At 42.6% G+C, this 22,847-nt stretch overlaps 1 protein-coding gene across 1 annotated transcript in view; it reads right to left on the minus strand.

The window, feature by feature from the left end:
* The window catches only part of nebl (nebulette), a gene marked incomplete at its 3' end in the record, with an annotated part of 325,766 nt that overhangs the window by 224,920 nt on the left and 77,999 nt on the right, over nt 1-22,847 (minus strand). The window contains exon 3 of the mRNA XM_083658846.1: nt 5,453-5,537. Coding sequence (XP_083514972.1) covers nt 5,453-5,537 — 85 coding nt within the window. The remainder of the gene's footprint in view (nt 1-5,452; nt 5,538-22,847) is intronic.

Here is a 22,847-nt window from a genome sequence, read left to right on the forward strand (position 1 = left end):
ATTTTTAAAACGCCGTAATGTACATGCCAGGTCACTAGGTGGCAGTGTGATCACCTTATTCTTTGCCCATACAAGGACGTTCTGCATGACGTAATTTCGTAATCGTCTTTCCGGTTTTAAACGCGGAAGTAGAGTACGCTTTCCGCAGTCATTAGTGTAACCCGGTCCCAAAGTGGATAAAGTCTAATTTTCTTTTCTTTTTCATAAGTTGCATATGTTGTTTTCTTGACATTATACACTGTTGATCTCTCTGATCCCTCTACTGCACTCTGTGAGTCTGTGCCACCTCGCTGCACTGACAGCCAATCAGAGCACACTCTCCCTCATAGATAATCTGCCAGGTGCTCCAATTAGTTAGGTGAATGGGGCCTGGTGAGAGGAGAGGTGCTGCAGCAGGTTGGTAGAGGAAAGCTTTTGTTGCATCTAAACTTTCAAACAATGATTGTTAAACATGAGGTTGATGTGAGTCCTTTATTTAACATCATGCTGCAGAACTCTACCGAGCTGGTGGTCGAGGAGACAAATGATAAGAGTGCATTGGACTGAATTGGTGAGTGTGATTCATACAAACAATAGACCCTTCTCATGGGGGCCATTTTGTGTCGAAAAGGCAGAATAAACACAGGTGCAAGCAAAACACTAATGAGGGTTTCCACATTCCAATCATGGAAGTTGGAAACCATCATTAGTGTTTTGCTTGCACCTGTGTTTACCCTGCCTTTTCGACACAAAATGGCCCCCATGAGAAGGGTCTATTCAGCCAAGCTGCAGGCATGATGTGATCATGGCAATTTGTTCTAACAATGTTGATTAATTGATTAATTGAATGGTGAACTGTACTTTTTTATTTGTGGTTTAATTAATTATTACTTTATGATGAGCCAATTGGGAGTTAAATAGTCTGGCTTGTTTGTTTGACTACACAGGCCAGGTTTCTAAGGTGGGATGAACTTGATGGCGAGCTAACCCAATGAGAATGAGCCTAGTCTGGAACCCGGAACTCTCAGCAAAACCATCATTGCCGTTGTCAATCATTGTCCTCCCTGGGCGGTAGGACGTAAGGCTGCAACACCACTCTCACCCCATTCATTCTCTCTCACACACACACTCTCCACTCAGCACACACCCATTCCCCCTTGGACCTTAACTTCACCCCAATGACATTGAGACTTTAACCCCTGGACTATTCCCCTGTGCTGGGAAGGAATGTGCATGTGTCACGAAGAGGACTGACTGGATTAGGGTTAGGGATTTATTTTGGGTGTTTTGATTTGTGTATGGTCATTTGCTGAGTGAAATGAATTCTATGGATATTGATTGATTTATCTGGTATAAAATCTAGTCATCTAATTGGTGAGAGATAATTACTAGGTGAAATCTTGCATGGCTGTGTTTCACGTTGAAATGCATGCTCTGTGAATTCTGTTATTGCAAGAGGATCTTGAATACAACCTCTCTGTATGGCCATTTGTTTGTTTACATGTTTGTTTATTTGTTCTTTTCTCTTTATATTTCTAAATACATGGTACCTTTTTACAATCAAGTTCATGTCTCCTGAGTCTTCCTTATTCAGTGTACATCAAATGTATTTTGCCTCCTCTCCCGTTCCTGACATCTTCTGATCATTAGCCTATACTTGATGATATTTAGCTCCCACAGTTATTGTACCGTAAATTCCGGACTATAAGCCGCGGCTTTTTTCCCGTTTTTTGGCCTTTTTTGCCCCCTGCGGCTTAAATAACGGTGCGTCTTATCTATGGATTTTTCCAGCAAACGGCCACTCGGGAACCTCCAAAATCTATGGATGTTGGTATGAGGCAGAACGAGAGCAAGACAGACATTATGAGAGCGAGACCCTGATTGGATGATGTTGCAAAAAATGTGCCTCGCGACCTGATTGGAGCACTGTGCCACTACTCTCTCTCAGCCACTACGGTAAAACACCCTCCCTCCTCCCTCGCTCCGGGGGGAAAAAGGCAGCGATTGAGCTTGAAAGACAGTCTGAATGAAATTGAATGTAACATTCCCAATTCTATGTATTACATTCTAAAAAACTAACAGCAACATTTTGGAAGGCTAAGCCACACAACTAGCTCGTTGTAATCTAACATCATGCTTCAAAAGATGGAGAACTGGCTGTGTTACGACGATGGCGGCGAGAAGAAGAAGGAAAGAAGGAAATCGAGTAGCAGCACGTAACCTTGGCATCAGGGTGTTGACACAGAGAGCAGACGGCCGAGGTGCCGTTCAGATCCGACTGAAGGCTCAAGTTTGCCAGTGGATCCTGACAGCGTGGAGGAGTGTCAAAACATCCACGATTACCAACGGGTTCCGAAAGGCTGGACTGCTGCGTGATGAAGAGGAGGACGCCGCCAGCTGAGGGCCTTCAGAGGCTGTTCGATTCCGACAGTGACGAAGAGGAGTTCGTTGGTTTTGAGAGCGACAACGAAGGAGAGAGGAGAGTGGCTGACGAAGCCACCCTGAGCCTGTTCGTTTCCGACACTGAAGATGAGGACTTTGGTGGTTTTAGTACGCAGGAAGAAGACGAAGATGAGGATTAATGACTTGACTTTTCTGGTTACAGCCGTGTACTGCACCTTAGCCTAAAAGATGAAGACGAGGATTAATGACTTTTCTGGTAGGCTGATTACCGTATATTTTAAGCAGCCGTGTTACTGCAACTTTAGGCTTACGCGCTTACTGTCGTGTTACAGGCACTTTATTTTGCACTTTAAAAAAAACACATTTAATTTAGCCATTGATATTGCCTCGTCAAGCGCTGTAAGCTTTGTTTTTTGTTATGGTACTACTGTAGGCTATAATGTAGATCAGTGGTTTTCAACCTTTTTCATGCCAAGGACCCCTAAATTTACACAGCACAGTACATGTTCTGTAGCTACTATTGCACTAAATGGTAACACTTGAATACGTTATGCAAATATGCAACTTGTTTTGTTGAAATGTTAATAAATGGGAGCTTCCCCAAACAGCCATCTCTTTCCCGACAATCCCCTCTGTGCACGAAGCCTTACATATGGTAATTAAACATCAAAACACCCGCGGCTTATAGACCGGTGCGGCTTATAGAAGAAAAAAATAGTCACCTTTGAAGGTGCGTCTTATAGACCGGTGCGCCTTATAGTCCGGAATTTACGGTAGATATTTATGGTAACAGGGTGCTACATTAGACTTGCCAAAAAGCTTTTTTCAAGCAAAAAAAAAAACTGTTTTAAAGTTTTAATATTTGTCGGGTGAGAATGTAACATATGTGACCAGTTTATCAGAATAACGCCTATTGGAAATCTTTAACGAGCAGCGAGGACCGGGAGCGATGACTGTGATCTGTCAAACCCTACTGTTGGCTACTGGCAGTGAGAAAACACTGTCGACGTGCTTTTGTAACTAACGTTAAATGCCGACCGGGTACAGCCATCGGCTCCTCGCAGCAGTAACGTTCTGAACAGGTAACTGAAGTTGGCCGCAGTGTAGCTTAATTCTGAATGTTGCCAAACTTCATTCATACTGACGTTTTATTTGGTTGCCAACTCGTGCACGGCTATGGCGTAATCGCGTGTGCAGGCACGTCAGAGTTTCTGAAATGTGCCGTTCCAAAGCGATTACATGAGCGCTCAGCCCCGCTCAGCGGGAAGTGTCTCAAACAAGTTTCACTCTGGAGGGTGGTTCCAAAATGTGTCGTTTCCTAAGCGCGAATTCGCCATCGCCGTCTAAAAGGGAGGCACTAACGATAAAATAATTCCCCGTTTCCATAGGAAACCGTCCTCGTGTAAAGTGCCCCCAAGACAAGACCGAGACGAGACCAAGGCAAGACTGAGGGGGGGGAGAGACCAAGTCAAGACAAGACTGAGGGGGGGGGGCGAGACCAACACAAGACCGAGGGGGGGGGGCGAGACCAAGACAAGACTGGGGGGGGGGGCGAGACCAAGACTGAGGGGGGGGGGGGGGGGGCGAGACCAAGACAAGACCGGGGGAGGGGGGGGGGGGGCGAGACCAAGACAAGACTGGGGGGGGGGGGGGGGGGCGAGACCAAGACTGAGGAGGAGGAGGAGGAGGAGGAGGAGGAGGAGGGGGGGGCGAGGTCAAGACAAGACTGAGGGGGGCGAGACCAAGTCAAGACAAGTCCGAGGGGGGGCGAGGTCAAGACAAGACCGCGGGGGGGTGAGACCAAGACAAGACTGAGAGGGGCGAGACCAAGACAAGTCCGAGGGGGGGTGAGACCAAGACAAGACTGAGGGGGGGTGAGACCAAGACAAGACAGGGGGGGGGCGAGACCAAGACAAGACAGAGGGGGGGCGAGACCAAGACAAGACAGAGGGGGGGCGAGACCAAGACAAGACTGAGGGGGGGGCGAGACCAAGACAAGACAGGGGGGGGGCGAGACCAAGACAAGACAGAGGGGGGCGAGACCAAGACAAGACAGAGGGGGGGCGAGACCAAGACAAGACAGAGTGGGGGCGAGACCAAGACAAGACCGAGGGGGGGCGAGACCAAGACAAGACCGAGGGGGGGCGAGACCGAGAACAAGACCAAGACGAGGGAGGGCGAGTCTGAGACGAGACCGAGACCATCAAAATGTGGTCTCGACCAGTCTTGAGACGAGTACTCCAACACTAGGTTACATACATTTGTTGCTGTTTTATATGGCGTTTAGACATTTGCTTCTACCAAAACAAGTCCCCCTGACTGTATTTCGCAAGAACACTGTCACTGGGCTTAGCGCCACCCAAGATAATTGTGATTAGTATAAACAAAGAGGAAGAGCGTTTTTTTCCCTATACCAGAATGATAGCAGGTTGAGCCAGACTCTCTCCAGAGCTGCTACAGGCTAGCGCTAAACCAAGTGTGGAGATAGTCTGAGCAAGACTAGGTCACATGACAGCCTGCTTCCACAGGTATTACAAGCCTGCTGTGTGTGTGTGTGTGAGAGATGCCACAATGCAGCTGTATCAGTCACCTTGAGCTTCACTAGCCTAGTTACACACACACACACACACACACACACACACACACACACACACACACACACACACACACACACACACACACACACACACACACACACACACACACACACACACACGAGGGCTTCAACAACTTGGAATGCCCAAAAAGGGGGCTAAACGGCTTGCAAAGTACTGTGCTGTCTCTATCATTGGCAGCTGCCATATATGACAAAGGCGCTGCTACTTATACCCACAGAAGAACTGAGTACTATGTTTTGTATTGTGAAGATCTACAGTACAGTCTGCCACTATAGTCCATGATTTTGTGAATGAACTCCACTGCACACTCAGTATTTGTATCCTTGTACGGCTCTCCTCTATGTGGACATAAATAAATTGATAAAAATGTGTGTGTGTGTGTGTGTGTGTGTGTGTCTGGGCGTGCGTCTGGGCGTGTGTGTGTGTGCGTATGTGTGTGTTTGTGTGTTCACCTGGCTCTGTAGCTCGCTCTGGTGTCTCAGTCTCAGGTTCTCTGGTGTGTCGGCCACGATGGTGAATGACGTCTTGGGGTAATGTCTGAGAGAGGGAGAGAGGGATGGAGAGAGAGAAAGATGGGAGAGATAGGCTAATATGTAAATTGCTGTTTGTTGGATTTGAAATGTGAACTTAGCGTAGAGAGAGATAGAGAGATATAGAGAGAGATAGAGAGAGAAAGCATGACATAATTTGCTAAATTGGAAAATCACAAAATGACTCACAAAGCTAATCAGTGTCCAGAGACACTGCGGAGCACGTCATCATTCAGAAACCACGCCCAAAACGGGGGGAAACAAACCCCCCCCCCCCCAATCCTGGCGTTCTCCTATGTCACGTGTTGTATGTCACACAAAGATCATACAGAAGATGAACACTCCAAATTACTTCCTTGACAGCTAGATCCACAGTTTTCTTCTCGCCAATTCTCAATGACTTCCTTGTTTTGCTCGTGAGTACAAAAAAACTTTAATTGTCAATTTTTTACATTTGTTGTCTGCGCAGCGCACCACACAACAGCTTTTTGCTATGGTTAATTCAAGGAAAATGAAGATGGTGTATGGAAGTGAATGGAGAGCTTTCCCCCGTGATGGGCATGGCCTGTTTCATGCAGTGTCTCTAGAGAGTCAGTTAAGTGACGAGTCTCCTGATACTGTAGACTACTGCACTACCTATCTTTGCCTGAGAGAGCATTCACAAGCATGTTTGGAGAAGTTTACTCAAACTCTGCAGTGTTTTCTCCTTCAGTTCAGTTGGTTTGTCCAGGTGAGAACAATGACCTTTGAACTCTGGTGGCACCAAATGACAACACAGATAATCTCAGTCCTCTCAGGCCAAGAGTGAGAACATAATCTGAAAATATTTGTATTGATAGATATTATTTTGTCCAGAATTCAACGACTATCTGTAGAGGTAACAATGGAAAATAGACAAACATAAATAGACAAATAGACAAATAGTAATTTATCTATACTCTCTACTTGCATTAACTTCTTGTAAATTAAGTAATGGGAAAGTAAAAAATAATAATCTTCGGGCCCCCTGGAACCCCCTCAAGGACCCCTGGATCCCCGGACCAACTAAGGTCTAAGACTGATGCTCATATTCAGATATTTTTCATGTGTTTTAACTGGTAAAAAAAGAGGATGTAATGCAATAAACTAGAGGAAACATACCCAAAATGAAGACAGGTTAGCAAAACTTTGTCCGATAAATTATCTGCTTGTTGTGAGACCTGGTTAGTGGTGTAATGTAACAAAGTACTAATGCTTTCTTTACAGTACTTAAGTATTTTTTTTTTGGGGGGGGGGGGGGGTTTCTATGTATATTTCTGTCAACTTTCACTTTTACATTCCCCCAAGCTACATTTTCTCTTAGTCACAAAGTACAATCATAAGAAATGTCGAAGTCTACAAGCAAGCAGTTTTGGCCAATCAGTGTTCCTCGCATGCGAGTTACGTTATCACCATCCACACTCCAATCCAGTTGGTGGCGGTAATGCATCATAACGAATAAGATTTCCGCTCAACCCATGCCTGGGTTGAAAAAAATAAAAGGACAAATATTAGCAAAACAGCTATAAGAGGAGACCAGCCTTAAAACAAACACCCACACAACATACACATATTTAAGTAAAATTATGTGCATAATATAAGCACATGGGCAGTGTTGACCTTCTCTCTCTGCTTTCCTCATGGAGAAAAATGCTCCTGCTGCTGCCTACAGAAACTAAAATTAACCTTTTTAAACAAGGGCTATTTCTGTCCCTGTGAAATATATTTCGGGGGCATTTTTGGATCATTTCCAGGGCAATTTTATCAAATGTTGGGAAATACTTTAGTTGCACCTATGTAGCATGACAGACCAATCAATGACTCTTATCCAAGCATATATATATTTTTTTAAGTTCATAAACAATCACTGTTAAAGATCCCCATTTCCTATCTCAATAACACTTTGATTGTCTGACATGTTATTAATGTACTTGGCAAAAACATGAGTGAACTAGCTGGCCAGCTAGCTTGTGCTGCCTGTCACATACTTAAACTAGAACGACTGCACCGTGGATTTATGCCTCTGCCATTAGTTCATTCTTGAGTCCAAATCGCCTTGAGTCCAAATCGCCAAATTGGAAGAAATTCCGTCAAGGCATTCCTGAGATATCACGTTAACGAGCATGAAACGAGCGGTTGTGATGTCACAGTAACCTTGAACTTTGATATGGCGTTAACAAGCTTGAAAATGGCGTTCGAGAGGTCACAGTGACCTTGACCTTTGACCACCAAAATCTAATCAGTTTATGCTTGAGTCCAAGGTGACGTTTGAGGCAAATTTGATTAAATTCCGTCAAGGCATTCCTGAGATATTGTGTTAACAAGCTTGAAAATGGCGTTCGAGAGGTCACAGTGACCTTGGCCTTTGACCTTTGACCACCAAAATCGAATCAGTTCATCCTCGAGTCCAAGTCGATGTTTGAGGCAAATTTGATGAAATTCCGTCAAGGCGTTCCTCAGATATCGCGTTAACAAACATCAGATGGACGGACGGACGAACAACCCGGATCCATAATGCCTCCGGCCTGGCTGTCGCCGGCGGAGGCATAAAAATAAAAAATAAAAATAAACAATAACAGCTGCCCTCAGAGCAAATTCCGCATCTCGAGCAGAACTTCCGCAGTTCCGTTGTGACGCGTTGTGACGTAAAATGCGTCACAACGGAGCGCTTTGCCAGAGGAGGAAATAGGAGATCTCCATGAGGAAAACAGAGAGAGAAGGTAAACACTGCCCATGTGCTTATATTACAGAGATTATTAATGATACAAAGTGGGTTGATTATCGGTAAAGCCGTCCTTTAAAGAGCATGGTGTAGGTTGGAGACCACATTGCATTAATATGTGGGAGGGGACGTATATAGCAATGGGATTTAAAAAAATCACACATATCTGCATGTGTATATCTATCTATTTTGTTTTTATTCTAGACTGGTTTTTGTAAAGCAGCTGGGCACTGTGCCTGAAATGGAACTGTACAGCTGTGATGTCAGGCCCAGCTGAACATCCAGCAACTTAGAATGCCACCTTTTTCTCCATTTCTGCGCTGGGGGCCTGTAAAAAAAATAAATAAAATAAAATCGTACTAATCATGAAAATGTTAATTCATTACAAAATTCAACCTGCACCATGATCTTTAAGTACTGTACATTTAAAATTACTTTTGATACTTATGTACAGTAAATATAATATAGTTTAAGGCTTTTACTCAAGTAATATTCTAATAGGTGCACTTTTACTCAACTGTGGCTTTCAGGTACTTCATCAGCGTGACCCTAAATGAGCCAAAATACAAAAATGCAACAAAGGAAACACAATCAAGACCTGTCCTGTTTAACAATAAAGCATGAAGCCTCAGAAATATCAGAGCCCTTAACCTTAAGTTAATGGACCTCCAGGATGATGACATTAGCTTGAACAATGACCTATTGAGAGGTCTCAGAGTTAAACGGAAGCACCCTGTTATAACTCTTTTTGTATTGCTTGACCTTTCAGGCTTTTGCTGGAGAACTTATGGTACTCAACTGGTCTCAACCATCCAAGAGTTAGGGAAGTTGCGATATGAGTTACTGTTACTATCTTCTGGAACACGCAGCACCGGGACAATGGATCTATTGAGGGATCTGAGTAACTATAATGGTAGTGGATGGGAGATGTATTGGAAACACTCCCACACTCTAAGAAGTCAAACGGACGTTATTTTAGATTGCTACTATTGGGGAGCGGCAGAAGGTTCCTTGAAGAACCCATTCATAGAGTTCATGAAACCTGATGGCGTTTCCATGTACATCTAACATGGGGGTTCCTCGGGAACCTTAGAGGGGTAGTTTCTCTTGTGATGAACCATAGTTAGAACCATGCCATTTGAACTCTGGTGGTCCCAAATAAGGCACCTAGAGTCTCAGTGCTGTAACGAGAACGTAATTCAACCAGTTAACTGCATGGTTCTCAATGTGGGTCATGGGGACCACCAGGGGTACTTCAGGGGGTTCCTTGGGGTTCCCAGCAAAGTGATGAAGTGTTAAATTTCACCATTACTCACAATTAGAGTCACAATTAGTCACAATTAGAGAATGTTGAAGAAAAGACTATTTTGATCATAGTTTCTCTGTGATCTCTCTATACCTACAGTACCAAACAGATACTGTAACCTCTGTTCCTACAGTACCATACAGATAGTCTCATGTTAGTCAGATGTTATCTCTCTATATCAGGGATGTCAGAGATACGGCCCGCGGCAGGTTTCATCCGGCCCGCGAGATGTTTTGGAATATTATTATTATTATTATTTTTTATTATTTTTTTTATTATTATTATTAACTCATTGAGTGCCAGCCACTTTTGGAGAACGGATGCTCCCAGTGCCAGAGTTTCAGAGCGTTTTCAGTGATTTCTCGAGGCCCACAGAATATTGTGTGATATTACTATGTAAACACTGAACACGCACAAAGAACGATGAGACTCTATTCTATCATCTGCAAAAAAAAGTTTATTGATCCCATTTTCCGTTCTTTAGTTATGAGCCGGAGAAGATAGCTTGATTCATCCAAAAACAGCAATTTTTTTCTAGAAGCTGAGATAATTGGCCTTTTGTGAAATTAAACATTTCAAGCACATCACTGACTCTGAAGCTAATCTTTTCTAATGTAGTCACACCTCAAAAATAATTTCCTTCAATAAAACAGTGAAGGCCAGGGAATTCTGTTTGGCAGAATAATATTTTTTAGCTACAACCAGCAGCGCTGGCCCCTGCGTGCGCTGCTGGTTGCAGCTTCTTGCTGGTCTTGATTTGCTGCTGGTGGGCATCGGATATTCTGGCTTGCGTTTGTCAATCCTGTCCTGCTGCCTGGGTCTGTCTGGGTGTTGCGCGCTGCTCTTGGCACTCAATGAGTTAAATTCGCACCCCATTATCATGAACTACGTGTGGCTAATAAGCAAGCTAAGAGTTCATTCATAAGTTAATTAACCTGCACTACAAGGAAGTATGTCAGTAGGTCATCAGGTGTAAACAAAGCCGCTGGAATTGAATCGCGCATTCGGCTACCTACCAAAAAACAAAGGAATCAACAAGATGCTGTCGAAAAAGAGAAAGTTTGACACGGAATGCAGGCAGTTTCAAGAGAAATGGAAAGAGCAGTATTTCTTTTGTGAAGTAAATGGGTAAATGAGTCGAATTGATTTTAGTAAAAGAAAAAATCCGGGCCCCATGAGGTCTCAGTTGAACAAATCCGACCCTCTACCTAATATGAGTCTGACACCCCTGCTCTATACTGTACCTACCATACAGATAGTCTGTTATCTCTCTATACCTACAGTACCATACAGATAGTCTGTTATCTCTCTATACCTACAGTACCATACAGATAGTTTCTGTTATCTGAGTTAGCAGTCGACATACATGTCTGTCCAGACTTTGATGTTTGAGCCAAATGTGAAGAAATTTAGTCAAAGTGTTACTGAGATATGCCGTTACCGAGCTTGAAAATGGTGTTCGTGAGGTCACAGTGACTTTGACCTTTGACCACTAAAATGTAATCAGTTTATCCTTTGAGTCCAAGTGGACATTTGAGGTGAATTAGATGAAATTCCGTCAACAGTGAGCATTTTTATCCTTTGTCCTTTGACCACCAAGTTCATCCTTGAGTCCAAGTCAATGTTAGAGCCAAATTGGAAGATATTTTGTGATAAAGAGCTTGGAAATGGGGTTCATGAAGACAGTGAGCTTGAACTTTGACCTGTGTGAAGTCACAGCAGTGACCTTGAACTTTGACCTTTGACCACCAACATCTAATCAATTCATCCTTGAGTCCAAGTGGATGTTTGAGGCAAATTCGAGAAATTACATCAAGGCGTTCCTGAGATATCGCGTCAACGAGCTTGAAAATGGCGTTCGAGAGGTCACAGTGACCTTGACCTTTGATCATCAAAATCTAATCACTTCATCCTTGTGTCCAAGTCGACGTTTGAGCCAAATTGGAAGAAATTCCGTCAAGGTGTTCCTGAGATATCGCGTTGACAATCTTGGGAATGGCGTTCATGAGGTCACAGTGACCTTGAACTTTGACCACCAAAATCGAATCACTTCATCCTGGAGTCCAAGTCGACATTTGAGGCAAATTTGATGAAATTCTGTCAAGGCCTTCCTCAGATATCGCATTAACAAAGATGGGACGGATGGAAGGACGGACAACCCGAATCCATAATGCCTCTGGCCTGGCTATCGCCGGCAGAGGCATAAAAACAGTGAAGGCCTTGATTTCACAGTTCAGTAAGTATAAACTCACTGTTCCCTAGCAACAAGATGTTCCTACAATATGTAATAGAAGCAATGATGCTCAGGCAACTCCTTAAAGCTAATTTATACTAACTGCGGAGTGTCCGATGTTCGCGGAGCGGAGGCTCTGTGCGGCGAGCGCGGCGCTCCGCACAGGCTCTGCGGAGGGACTGCACGGAGCTCCGCGCTCCTCTCAAAAAATGTAACTCCGCGGAGACCTCTTGCTAATTTCACTCCTCATCTGCTGCATGAGCAGCTGGAACTCCCCCTCTCGCAGCCTCGATTCATTTAACGGTCTGACAGACCATCTCCTCCTGTGCGTTTGGCTTCTCTTTAACAGCGCCAAAAATTCTTCCTCCTCTTCTTCCGTGATCGCATCCATCAATTCATGGTCCATAATCAGAGATGGGAAAAGTACTGACATTCTGTACTTGAGTAGAAGTACAGTTACTTGTGTAAAAAACTACTCTGGTAAAAGTAGAAGTACTGATTCAATTATTTTACTCAAGTAAAAGTAAAAAAGTACAGGCTCTGAAATGTACAGAGTAAAAGTAAAAGTATTTTTACCGTATCTTTCTGAATGACTGAATCTCACATCATAGAATATAATTTGAGGATAAAAGATCCCCTACAAATGTTTTACACATCTTAAAACTCTACTTGTGTGCTATGGTTTATCCACACACAAAAAAACCCATTAAAATCACATCTAGTCCTCCCTCATTAATATTTCCATGATATATGAATGTGCAAATAGTTAGACAAGTTAAACTGCTGGATACAAGGTGTCCCTTACAAAGTGCAGTATCACAATACTCGAGACTGATACCATACTGATACCTAATGGATAAGAAACTGAATGTCCACAAGGTTGATCACATTCACAAATTCAAGGTTTATTATTAAGACAGAACTGTCTCTGGTGTTAGAACACCACCATATTCCATATTAGCTGAATGTTGACAGTGCACAAACTGAATGTATGTGTTAGAACAACACCATAAGGGGCCATGCACACTGTTTACACAAGAACTGTAAAATATAACATGACCTTTGTTTTTTTGAGCTTTTCATTCATTGTTATAAAGGAATTTATTTTCTCACTTATTCAATTAATTACATATTCAATTATTAGAGCAATTGTATGTATTAGATAAGTTTTGAGCTAGTGTTTGTGGTTATGTGTTTTGTTGGTTTTTGCCTTGTGTGTCTAAATGGTTGTAGTAGCATGTATGAGTAAGAATGATACAGATATGTATATTTGTAAATAATGTTTGTATGTGAATATAATGTATTTTCATAATTGAAGTATTGTAAAATATTAATGTGGACCCCAGGAAGAGTAGCTACTGTTTTTTTACAGTAGCTAATGGGGATCTAAATAAACAAACAAACAAACACAGGCAGCGGTTATTTAAAAAAAGAACGCTTGGAAACGGCGGATTATTGACAACTCTGGTAGCAGCGAGATGAAAATCCTCCTCTCCTGGGAGAAGACTCGAGGTGGGAGGAGTGAAGAGGAGCAGGGCGCTTTTCCTGTTAAACTTTCCTCAGCTTTCAGTGCCCAGAGCGCTGCGCTGAAAAAAAAAAACACCACCAGCTTTTAAACGCGATGAAATGCTTCTTGAAAGAGATGTGCGCTAAGCGCGTACTTATAGAGAATGAATTGCAAAAAGACGCTGTGAGCGCTAATAAGTGCTGGCTCTCTGCACGGCCCCTAATGTCTGCTATGTATCTCTTAATTAATACAACATTTCTCCTCCCCTCAGAGAACATCCGTGTTTCTCTTCTTTGTGCTGCTTTGTCCACGCCCCTTAAGAGACCATCTAGCCAATGAGGTTTCATAATACTGACAGAGAGGCTGAGAGAGCCAATCACAAGCAGACATCTACGGCACCGGAGGAGTGCCAAGTCATACTATTGGCGGAGCTGGAAATGCTCCATTCTCCCGTTTCTACTCGTTTTTAAATTACTTTCTCGTGCATTTAAACAAAAGTAACGAACCTGTTTTGAAAATGTACACAAGTAAAAGTACAGATACTTGTGTTAAAATGTAACGAGTAAAGGTCCTTACACATCGGGAGCGTTTTTTTTGTGCGATTAATTCGCACGTCAATAATATTTTCCAAACCTATACATGTATCAGTCAATGCAACCGTGTATACCAACGGCGAAGTTTCGCTGAGCGTTATTGCGGTGTTTATTTTTTCGAACCACGGTCGATTTTTCCGAAATTCGCTTCCGACGTGTGCACAATGCACATCTGTGGCTGTGATTGACAGGTGGGTCAAAACTCGCATCGCAATTTCGTGCCATATATTCGCATCGCTCTTGATGTGTAAGGACCTTTAAAGTAAAAAGTTGTCAGAAAATTGAATACTCAAGTAAAGTACAGATACTCGAAAAATCTACTTAAGTACAGTAACGAAGTATTTGTACTTCGTTACTTCCCATCTCTGTCCATAATAAATAATAAAAAAAAGTCTGAATAGCCTACAATTTACTACGTCAATAAAAACTTGATTTGAGATCGAAAAAATTAAATGCAAAGCACAAAAACAAGAAGACAACAAACTTACTTGCTAAAAACAAACTGAAAATAGCCTACAATTGCACTAGGATTGATTATTCGCCGATATAAATCAGGATCACATCAGGATGTGACATTTGCATTCCTGCTAAAAACACAACGAGATCCTGGAGGGGGATTATCCGCTCTCCGCAGACACTGCACTGCTACCGCATTTACCATAAAAGGATGTGCCTCTGCGGAGAGAACGGTCTTGCCGTGAACACCGCGGACACCAGACACTCCGCAGTCAGTATAAATTTGCTTTTACACACTGTTGTAAAGTAGTACAGTAGTACTGTAAAGTAGGTTGTCAGTAACTTTTCAAAACACAGTTCGCAACGCGCTTCACAAAGATTTAATTAAAAAAATAAAAGAAAGGACAAATATAGCAAAACAGCTATAAGAGGAGACAAGCCTTAAAAGAAAACACACAACATACACATATTTAAAGCAGGCCTAAACCCCAAAACACTTTTTTTCAGCTTTTAACCAATATGACTTTGAGGGTGGTGTGTGAAGAATTATGGTCAAAATTTCCACATTTGAGACCAAACTGTTACCATTGTACCATTTGTATCATTTTCAGCTGCATAAGTGACCTCTATGGGTTCAACACTGCTTTTTTCTGCCCTCAAAACGGCACACAATGTGGTACAACCTGACGTCACGTTGTACCCAAAGACTATGGGATTTCAAGATAGTAACTCCCCTACTCCCCCTGTACCCTTTCCCGGCTCCTCACAACTCCAAGCCTATTCCCATGATGTCACAAGCATTTTCCTACCAATATGGCGCTACAATACACACAGCTCATTGGCTGTTTGTGTCACTTGACCTGTTAATCACCTGTTAATTGATTACAATCGCCTGTTATTTTCCTACCAAGATGGCCATGTGGTGATGTAACACAATACTATCAATAAACGCCACTATAATCATAAAAGGAAGAAAATGGCATTGTGTTGCTGTAAATCATTCCCAACCCTTTTCATACTAAGGAGCCCTAATTTAGTTCCCCCATATGATGAGATTTATCTTTAATGTAGCCTAGATATGATTTTGTCCAGAATTCCATATATATTAGGTTGAGAGATAACAGAGAATCCTGGAATCCTCTCAAGGACCACTGGTGGTCACCAGACCCCACATTGAGAACCACTCAACCACTTCGATTGTGCAGAGAGAAAAGAGAGAGGACACTTCTGACTGTGCCCCCTTTTCACTTATGCACCCCCCCCCCCCTCTCTCTCTCTCCCTCTCTGTCAATAGTCACAGCTGTATCTGTAGGTTCTTCACAATAAAAATTATCCGGGGTGCTTTGTCAAACAGAAACAAAACAAAAAAAGGAGGGAAACTAAATCTCCCATTCTGATTACATTAGAGCGTGTTCAGAGCGGGGGGTTTGTCCTGACTATTGTGCTGTGCTGCTGCGGCCCGGCGATAACCAGGCTCGCGAATGACCAAATTGATATAACTTTCAAGCATTTTGAGCAACGCTGTTTCCATACAGGCCACCAGGCTAGTTGTTGATATTTATAAAGATTTTGTAGCTCTCATATAACTTTTTTTCTAGGCGGTGGGCAAACTGTTATGGCGTCGTTTTCCGAAATTGTTTCCTTTTCCTACCACAGCCAAAGAGTATAGTGAGACAAGAGGAGACGTCCATTTCTTTGCCGTTCTGCCAGAAATCTGGGGGTTTAGTCCTGCTTTAAGTAAAATATTATGCAACATCAAACATTTGAAGGGGCCAAACCGATACACACAGGAAATCATACACGAAGATCATAATCAGCCGTCTGCATAAACCAAAGGCTAAATGGCTACAATGTAAATTGTTGGGAAAATGTGGCGGTGCTAAAGCAGGACAGCTGCAGTAGGGATGTCACGATACTAGTATTTCTACTTCGATACCGATACCCAGGAAAATATCGATACTAGATACCATTTTCAATACCACGCGGCGGGATGACAACAACACATCAAGAGGCATAAACAATAAATAAAGACAGATGGACGGACAGACAGATGCACGCTTCTCCATAATCTAGTCCTGATAAAAATCATTAAAAACTCTGACCTGACACATCAGATAACACCTGCTCTAGTCATCAGCCTATCATAACACAGCAAATTACACCTGCTCTACTCATCAGCCTATCAGAATATTTTGAACTTGTTGAAGCAAAAGATACCCACCAATGACAGGGAGAGGGAACAGTTAAAAAAGAGAGGGAGAGAGGGGAAGGATAAAGGGAACAGGTAAAAAAGAGAGGGAGAGAGGGGGGAGGAGAGAGGGAACAGGTAAAAAAGAGATGGAGAGAGGGGGAAGGAGAGAGGGAACAGGTAAAAAAGAGATGGAGAGAGGGGGAAGGATAGAGGGAACAGGTAAACAAGAGAGGGAGAGAGGGAACAGGTAAAAAAGAGATGGAGGGGGAAGGAGAGAGGGAACAGGTAAAAAAGAGATGGAGAGAGGGGGAAGGATAGAGGGAACAGGTAAACAAGAGAGGGAGAGAGGGGGGAGGAGAGGGAACAGGTAAAAAAGAGGGAGAGAGGGGGGAGGAGAGAGGGCACAGTTAAAAAAGAGAGGGAGAGAGGGGGGAGGAGAGAGGGAACAGGTAAAAAAGAGATGGAGAGAGGGGGGAGGAGAGAGGGAACAGGTAAAAAAGAGATGGAGAGAGGGGGAAGGAGAGAGGGAACAGGTAAAAAAGAGATGGAGAGAGGGGGAAGGAGAGAGGGAACAGGTAAAAAAGAGAGGGAGAGTTGGGAGGAGAGAGGGAACAGGTAAAAAAGAGATGGAGGGGGAAGGAGAGAGGGAACAGGTAAAAAAGAGGGAGAGATGGGGAAGGAGAGAGGGAACAGAAAGAGAGTGAGAGAGGGAAGGAGAGAGGGAACAGGTAAAAAAGAGAGGGGAGAGGGGGAAGGAGAGAGGGAACAGGTAAAAAAGAGATGGAGGGGGAAGGAGAGAGGGAACAGGTAAAAAAAGAGGGGGAGAGGGGGAAGGAGAGAGGGAACCGGTAAAAATGAGAGGGAGAGAGGGGGAAGGAGAGAGGGAACAGAAAGAGAGTGAGAGATGGGGAAGGAGAGAGGGAACAAAAAGAGAGGGAGAGAGGGAGGGAGAGAGGGAACAGGTAAGAAAGAGAGGGAGAGCGAGGGAGAGGGGGAACAGGTCAGAAAGAGAGTGAGAGGGAACAGGTAAGAGAGGGAGAGAGGGAGGGAGAGAGGGAACAGGTAAGAGAGGGAGAGAGGGAGGGAGAGAGGGAACAGGTAAGAAAGAGAGGGAGAGAGGGAAGGAGAGAGGGAACAGGTAAAAAGAGAGCATGGGGAATCAGCTGAAACTAAATGCAATGTGACAGCTAGCAAAGTCTGGCTTCATTTTAATGCTAGCTGCAGTGTACCGAGTGGGCAAGTACTGTTCTCTCTGAATAGATTACATACAGGCAAAGCTAATGATAGCACAGGGGAGAGACAGAGGGAGAGAGTGAGAGAGAGGGGGGAGAGAAAGAGTGTATTTGCATATGCATGTCATCTTTATGTCTACATCCCCACATGTGCGTTTACATGCATGTCTGTCTGTGTGTGAATCATCTATCCTGAGAGTATACTCTGAAGCACCACTCTGCATTGTCCTTCACTCCTTCCTACCTCCCACTTTACCTCTCTCTCTCTCCTACGCTCAGAAAACACTGCCTTGTTGTGAGATGTTTCATTGAAAACACTGCCTTGTTGTGAGATGTTTCATTGAAAACACTGTCTTGTTGTGAGATGTTTCATTGAAAACACTGTCTTGTTGTGAGATGTTTCATTGAAAACACTGTCTTGTTGTGGGATGTTTCATTGAAAACACTGTCTTGTTGTGAGATGTTTCATTGAAAACACTGTCTTGTTGTGGGATGTTTCATTGAAAACACTGTCTTGTTGTGAGATGTTTCATTGAAAACACTGTCTTGTTGTGGGATGTTTCATTGAAAACACTGCCTTGTTGTGAGATGTTTCATTGAAAACACTGTCTTGTTGTGAGATGTTTAATTGAAAACACTGTCTTGTTGTGAGATGTTTCATTGAAAACACTGTCTTGTTGTGAGATGTTTCATTGAAAACACTGTCTTGTTGTGAGATGTTTCATTGAAAACACTGCCTTGTTGTGAGATGTTTCATTGAAAACACTGCCTTGTGGGATGTTTCATTGAAAACACTGTCTTGTTGTGGGATGTTTCATTGAAAACACTGTCTTGTTGTGAGATGTTTCATTGAAAACACTGTCTTGTTGTGAGATGTTTCATTGAAAACACTGCCTTGTGGGATGTTTCATTGAAAACACTGTCTTGTTGTGGGATGTTTCATTGAAAACACTGTCTTGTTGTGAGATGTTTCATTGAAAACACTGCCTTGTTGTGAGATGTTTCATTGAAAACACTGCCTTGTGGGATGTTTCATTGAAAACACTGTCTTGTTGTGAGATGTTTAATTGAAAACACTGCCTTGTTGTGAGATGTTTCATTGAAAACACTGCCTTGTTGTGAGATGTTTCATTGAAAACACTGTCTTCTTGTGGGATGTTTCATTGAAAACACTGTCTTGTTGTGGGATGTTTCATTGAAAACACTGTCTTGTTGTGAGATGTTTCATTGAAAACACTGTCTTGTTGTGGGATGTTTCATTGAAAACACTGTCTGTGGGATGTTTAATTGAAAACACTGCCTTGTTGTGGGATGTTTCATTGAAAACACTGCCTTGTTGTGAGATGTTTCATTGAAAACACTGTCTTGTTGTGAGATGTTTCATTGAAAACACTGTCTTGTTGTGGGATGTTTAATTGAAAACACTGTCTTGTTGTGAGATGTTTCATTGAAAACACTGCCTTGTTGTGAGATGTTTCATTGAAAACACTGTCTTGTTGTGAGATGTTTCATTGAAAACACTGTCTTGTTGTGGGATGTTTCATTGAAAACACTGTCTTGTTGTGGGATGTTTAATTGAAAACACTGCCTTGTTGTGGGATGTTTCATTGAAAACACTGCCTTGTTGTGAGATGTTTCATTGAAAACACTGTCTTGTTGTGGGATGTTTAATTGAAAACACTGTCTTGTTGTGAGATGTTTCATTGAAAACACTGCCTTGTTGTGAGATGTTTCATTGAAAACACTGTCTTGTTGTGGGATGTTTCATTGAAAACACTGTCTTGTTGTGAGATGTTTCATTGAAAACACTGTCTTGTTGTGGGATGTTTCATTGAAAACACTGCCTTGTTGTGAGATGTTTAATTGAAAACACTGCCTTGTTGTGAGATGTTTAATTGAAAACACTGCCTTGTTGTGAGATGTTTCATTGAAAACACTGTCTTGTTGTGGGATGTTTCATTGAAAACACTGTCTTGTTGTGGGATGTTTCATTGAAAACACTGTCTTGTTGTGGGATGTTTCATTGAAAACACTGCCTTGTTGTGAGATGTTTCATTGAAAACACTGTCTTGTTGTGGGATGTTTCATTGAAAACACTGCCTTGTTGTGAGATGTTTAATTGAAAACACTGTCTTGTTGTGAGATGTTTCATTGAAAACACTGCCTTGTTGTGAGATGTTTCATTGAAAACACTGTCTTGTTGTGGGATGTTTCATTGAAAACACTGTCTTGTTTGAGATGTTTCATTGAAAACACTGCCTTGTTGTGAGATGTTTCATTGAAAACACTGTCTTGTTGTGAGATGTTTCATTGAAAACACTGCCTTGTTGTGAGATGTTTCATTGAAAACACTGTCTTGTTGTGAGATGTTTCATTGAAAACACTGTCTTGTTGTGAGATGTTTCATTGAAAACACTGCCTTGTTGTGAGATGTTTCATTGAAAACACTGCCTTGTTGTGAGATGTTTCATTGAAAACACTGTCTTGTTGTGAGATGTTTAATTGAAAACACTGTCTTGTTGTGAGATGTTTCATTGAAAAACTGCCTTGTTGTGAGATGTTTCATTGAAAACACTGCCTTGTTGTGAGATGTTTCATTGAAAACACTGTCTTGTTGTGAGATGTTTAATTGAAAACACTGTCTTGTTGTGAGATGTTTCATTGAAAACACTGCCTTGTTGTGAGATGTTTCATTGAAAACACTGTCTTGTTGTGAGATGTTTAATTGAAAACACCGTCTTGTTGTGAGATGTTTCATTGAAAACAGTGACTTGTTGTGAGATGTTTCATTGAAAACACTGTCTTGTTGTGAGATGTTTCATTGAAAACACTGTCTTGTTGTGAGATGTTTCATTGAAAACACTGCCTTGTTGTGAGATGTTTCATTGAAAACACTGTCTTGTTGTGAGATGTTTCATTGAAAACACTGTCTTGTTGTGAGATGTTTCATTGAAAACACTGTCTTGTTGTGAGATGTTTCATTGAAAACACTGTCTTGTTGTGAGATGTTTCATTGAAGGCAGACATCAGGGTCAGGACACATTTTGCACCCTCAAATCCATTCATGTGAATGAGGTCCATGCGGCCGTGACGTGCACGCTCCCCGACCAGGTACTGAGATAAAAACATCTCCACTTTTTGGACCGATAGTGAACCACATGTTAACTTACAGCTGTGTTGTTTTTGGTTGCTTGGCAATGCCAGGTGCACCCATGCAAACTTGATAAACATTCTGTAGCCTATTTACTGTCCACTAGAGATGCGCGGATGAGCTTTTATGCCATCCTAATCCGCGTGTATGCATGAACCGTCCGCCCGCCATAAATCCGCGCAAATTATTTCATACTATTTATAGATCCGCACTCGCCATGCACCCGACGGTATAAACGCTATAAAACACTATAAAAGCAGCAAACTTACGGTTTCTGCTGCCGTTGGTGCGATCGCTGCAGTCCAAGACTCCAAATAAACTTCCATGCTGTATTATGTCCAGTGCACCACTTGCCCTCATGTAGTTTACTCCTAGTTTAGCTTACTTGATTGCCTCATTGTAGGGGAAAATACGAACGCGTCTTCTCTTCAAACACGTCTTCAGCGGAGATTCCTTTTTGAGGGTGACGTCATTGACCATATCGTCATTGAGCATATATGGACGAAAAGTGGAGAGCACATGGCTGAATTGTTTGGTTTACGGCCGTGGGTCCTTTGGGGGATCTACAATAGGCGACTAAGAATGTGGCCGAAACTCCCCATGATTCAAAGGTACACTACTGATGATGTGTCCCAAAATTTACATTCTTCCCATGTCTGAGATACAGCTCCCATGCCGCTCTCAACATCAAGGCAAACCTCATGTGTGTACCATCTATTGGCACAATGGACAGTATAACATCCCGTCCCGTGTTTTATGATTCTTCTGCCTGATGAAAAATGTAGCTTAAAATACGTTCATAGACTAGAGAACGTAATTAATATTATTTTTCCTCATTAATGATACATTGTTTCAACCGCCCGGAACCCTAAAATAGCTCCTAAATACACAAAACATTTACATTTTAAACTTTTAGACTTTTTATTTAATGTGTATATTAAATTGTGAGTTTTCTTGCTTATAGACTAGTCGACTAGTCGTAAATAAAATTTGAGACTAGTCGGCGGGGAAATTAGTCAAAATTCCCATCCCTAATGGACAGTATTTACAAGATACAAGATACAAGATACTTTATTAATGCAACACAACAATGTTGGTGGTAACTGTTAGGTACAGCATGGTAGCTCAGCTTCAGTGCAAGAAGTAGACAAACAGACACAACACCATAAACATTACAGCACGCACAGAGAAACATACAGCAGCAGAGAAAAGTAAAAGTCCAGATTGGGGGGGGGGTTGGGGGGGCTAGCAGGGGGAGTTTAGAGTTGTGATTGCTGTTGGGAAGAAGCTGTTTTTAAACCGGGTGGTTATGGCCCTGTAGCGTCTTCCAGATGGAAGGAGTTGGAAGAGGTGGTGAGCTGGATGGGAGGGGTCTCTGATGATTTACCGTGTTTCTCAAAGCACGGTAACACAGTTTTAATGAGAATTAAAATTTGAAACGGTAATACTAACCATCAGGAATTTTATCACAGTTTATCAGTAACCCGGTTATCATGGCTGCATGTGAATTGCCACTAATAGTGCACTGCACACACTGATGTCACACCATTTGACTCCTGTTTGACCCTCCATCCTCAATACTGAGTGTAACCGGACACACACACACACACACACACACACACACACACACACACACAGTCGTGTGTCTAACAGGTGACAGGTGAATCATTATGAAATCATACACCTCTAAACCAGGCTCTTGTCTGACTGTGTGTGTGTGTGTGTGTGTGTGTGTGTGTGTGTGTGTGTGTGTGTGTGTGTGTGTGTGTGTGTGTGTGTGTGTGTGTGTGTGTGTGTGTGTGCCCGCACACGCGTGTGTGTATGGTTTTCCATGCATTTATATGACAAAAAAAAGATTCATAAATAACACTCTTATGGTCATAAACAATATCATTAGGTTTTTGTTGC

Source organism: Poromitra crassiceps, assembly GCF_964638095.1.
Source record: "Poromitra crassiceps genome assembly, chromosome: 2".
NCBI lineage: Eukaryota > Metazoa > Chordata > Actinopteri > Beryciformes > Melamphaidae > Poromitra > Poromitra crassiceps.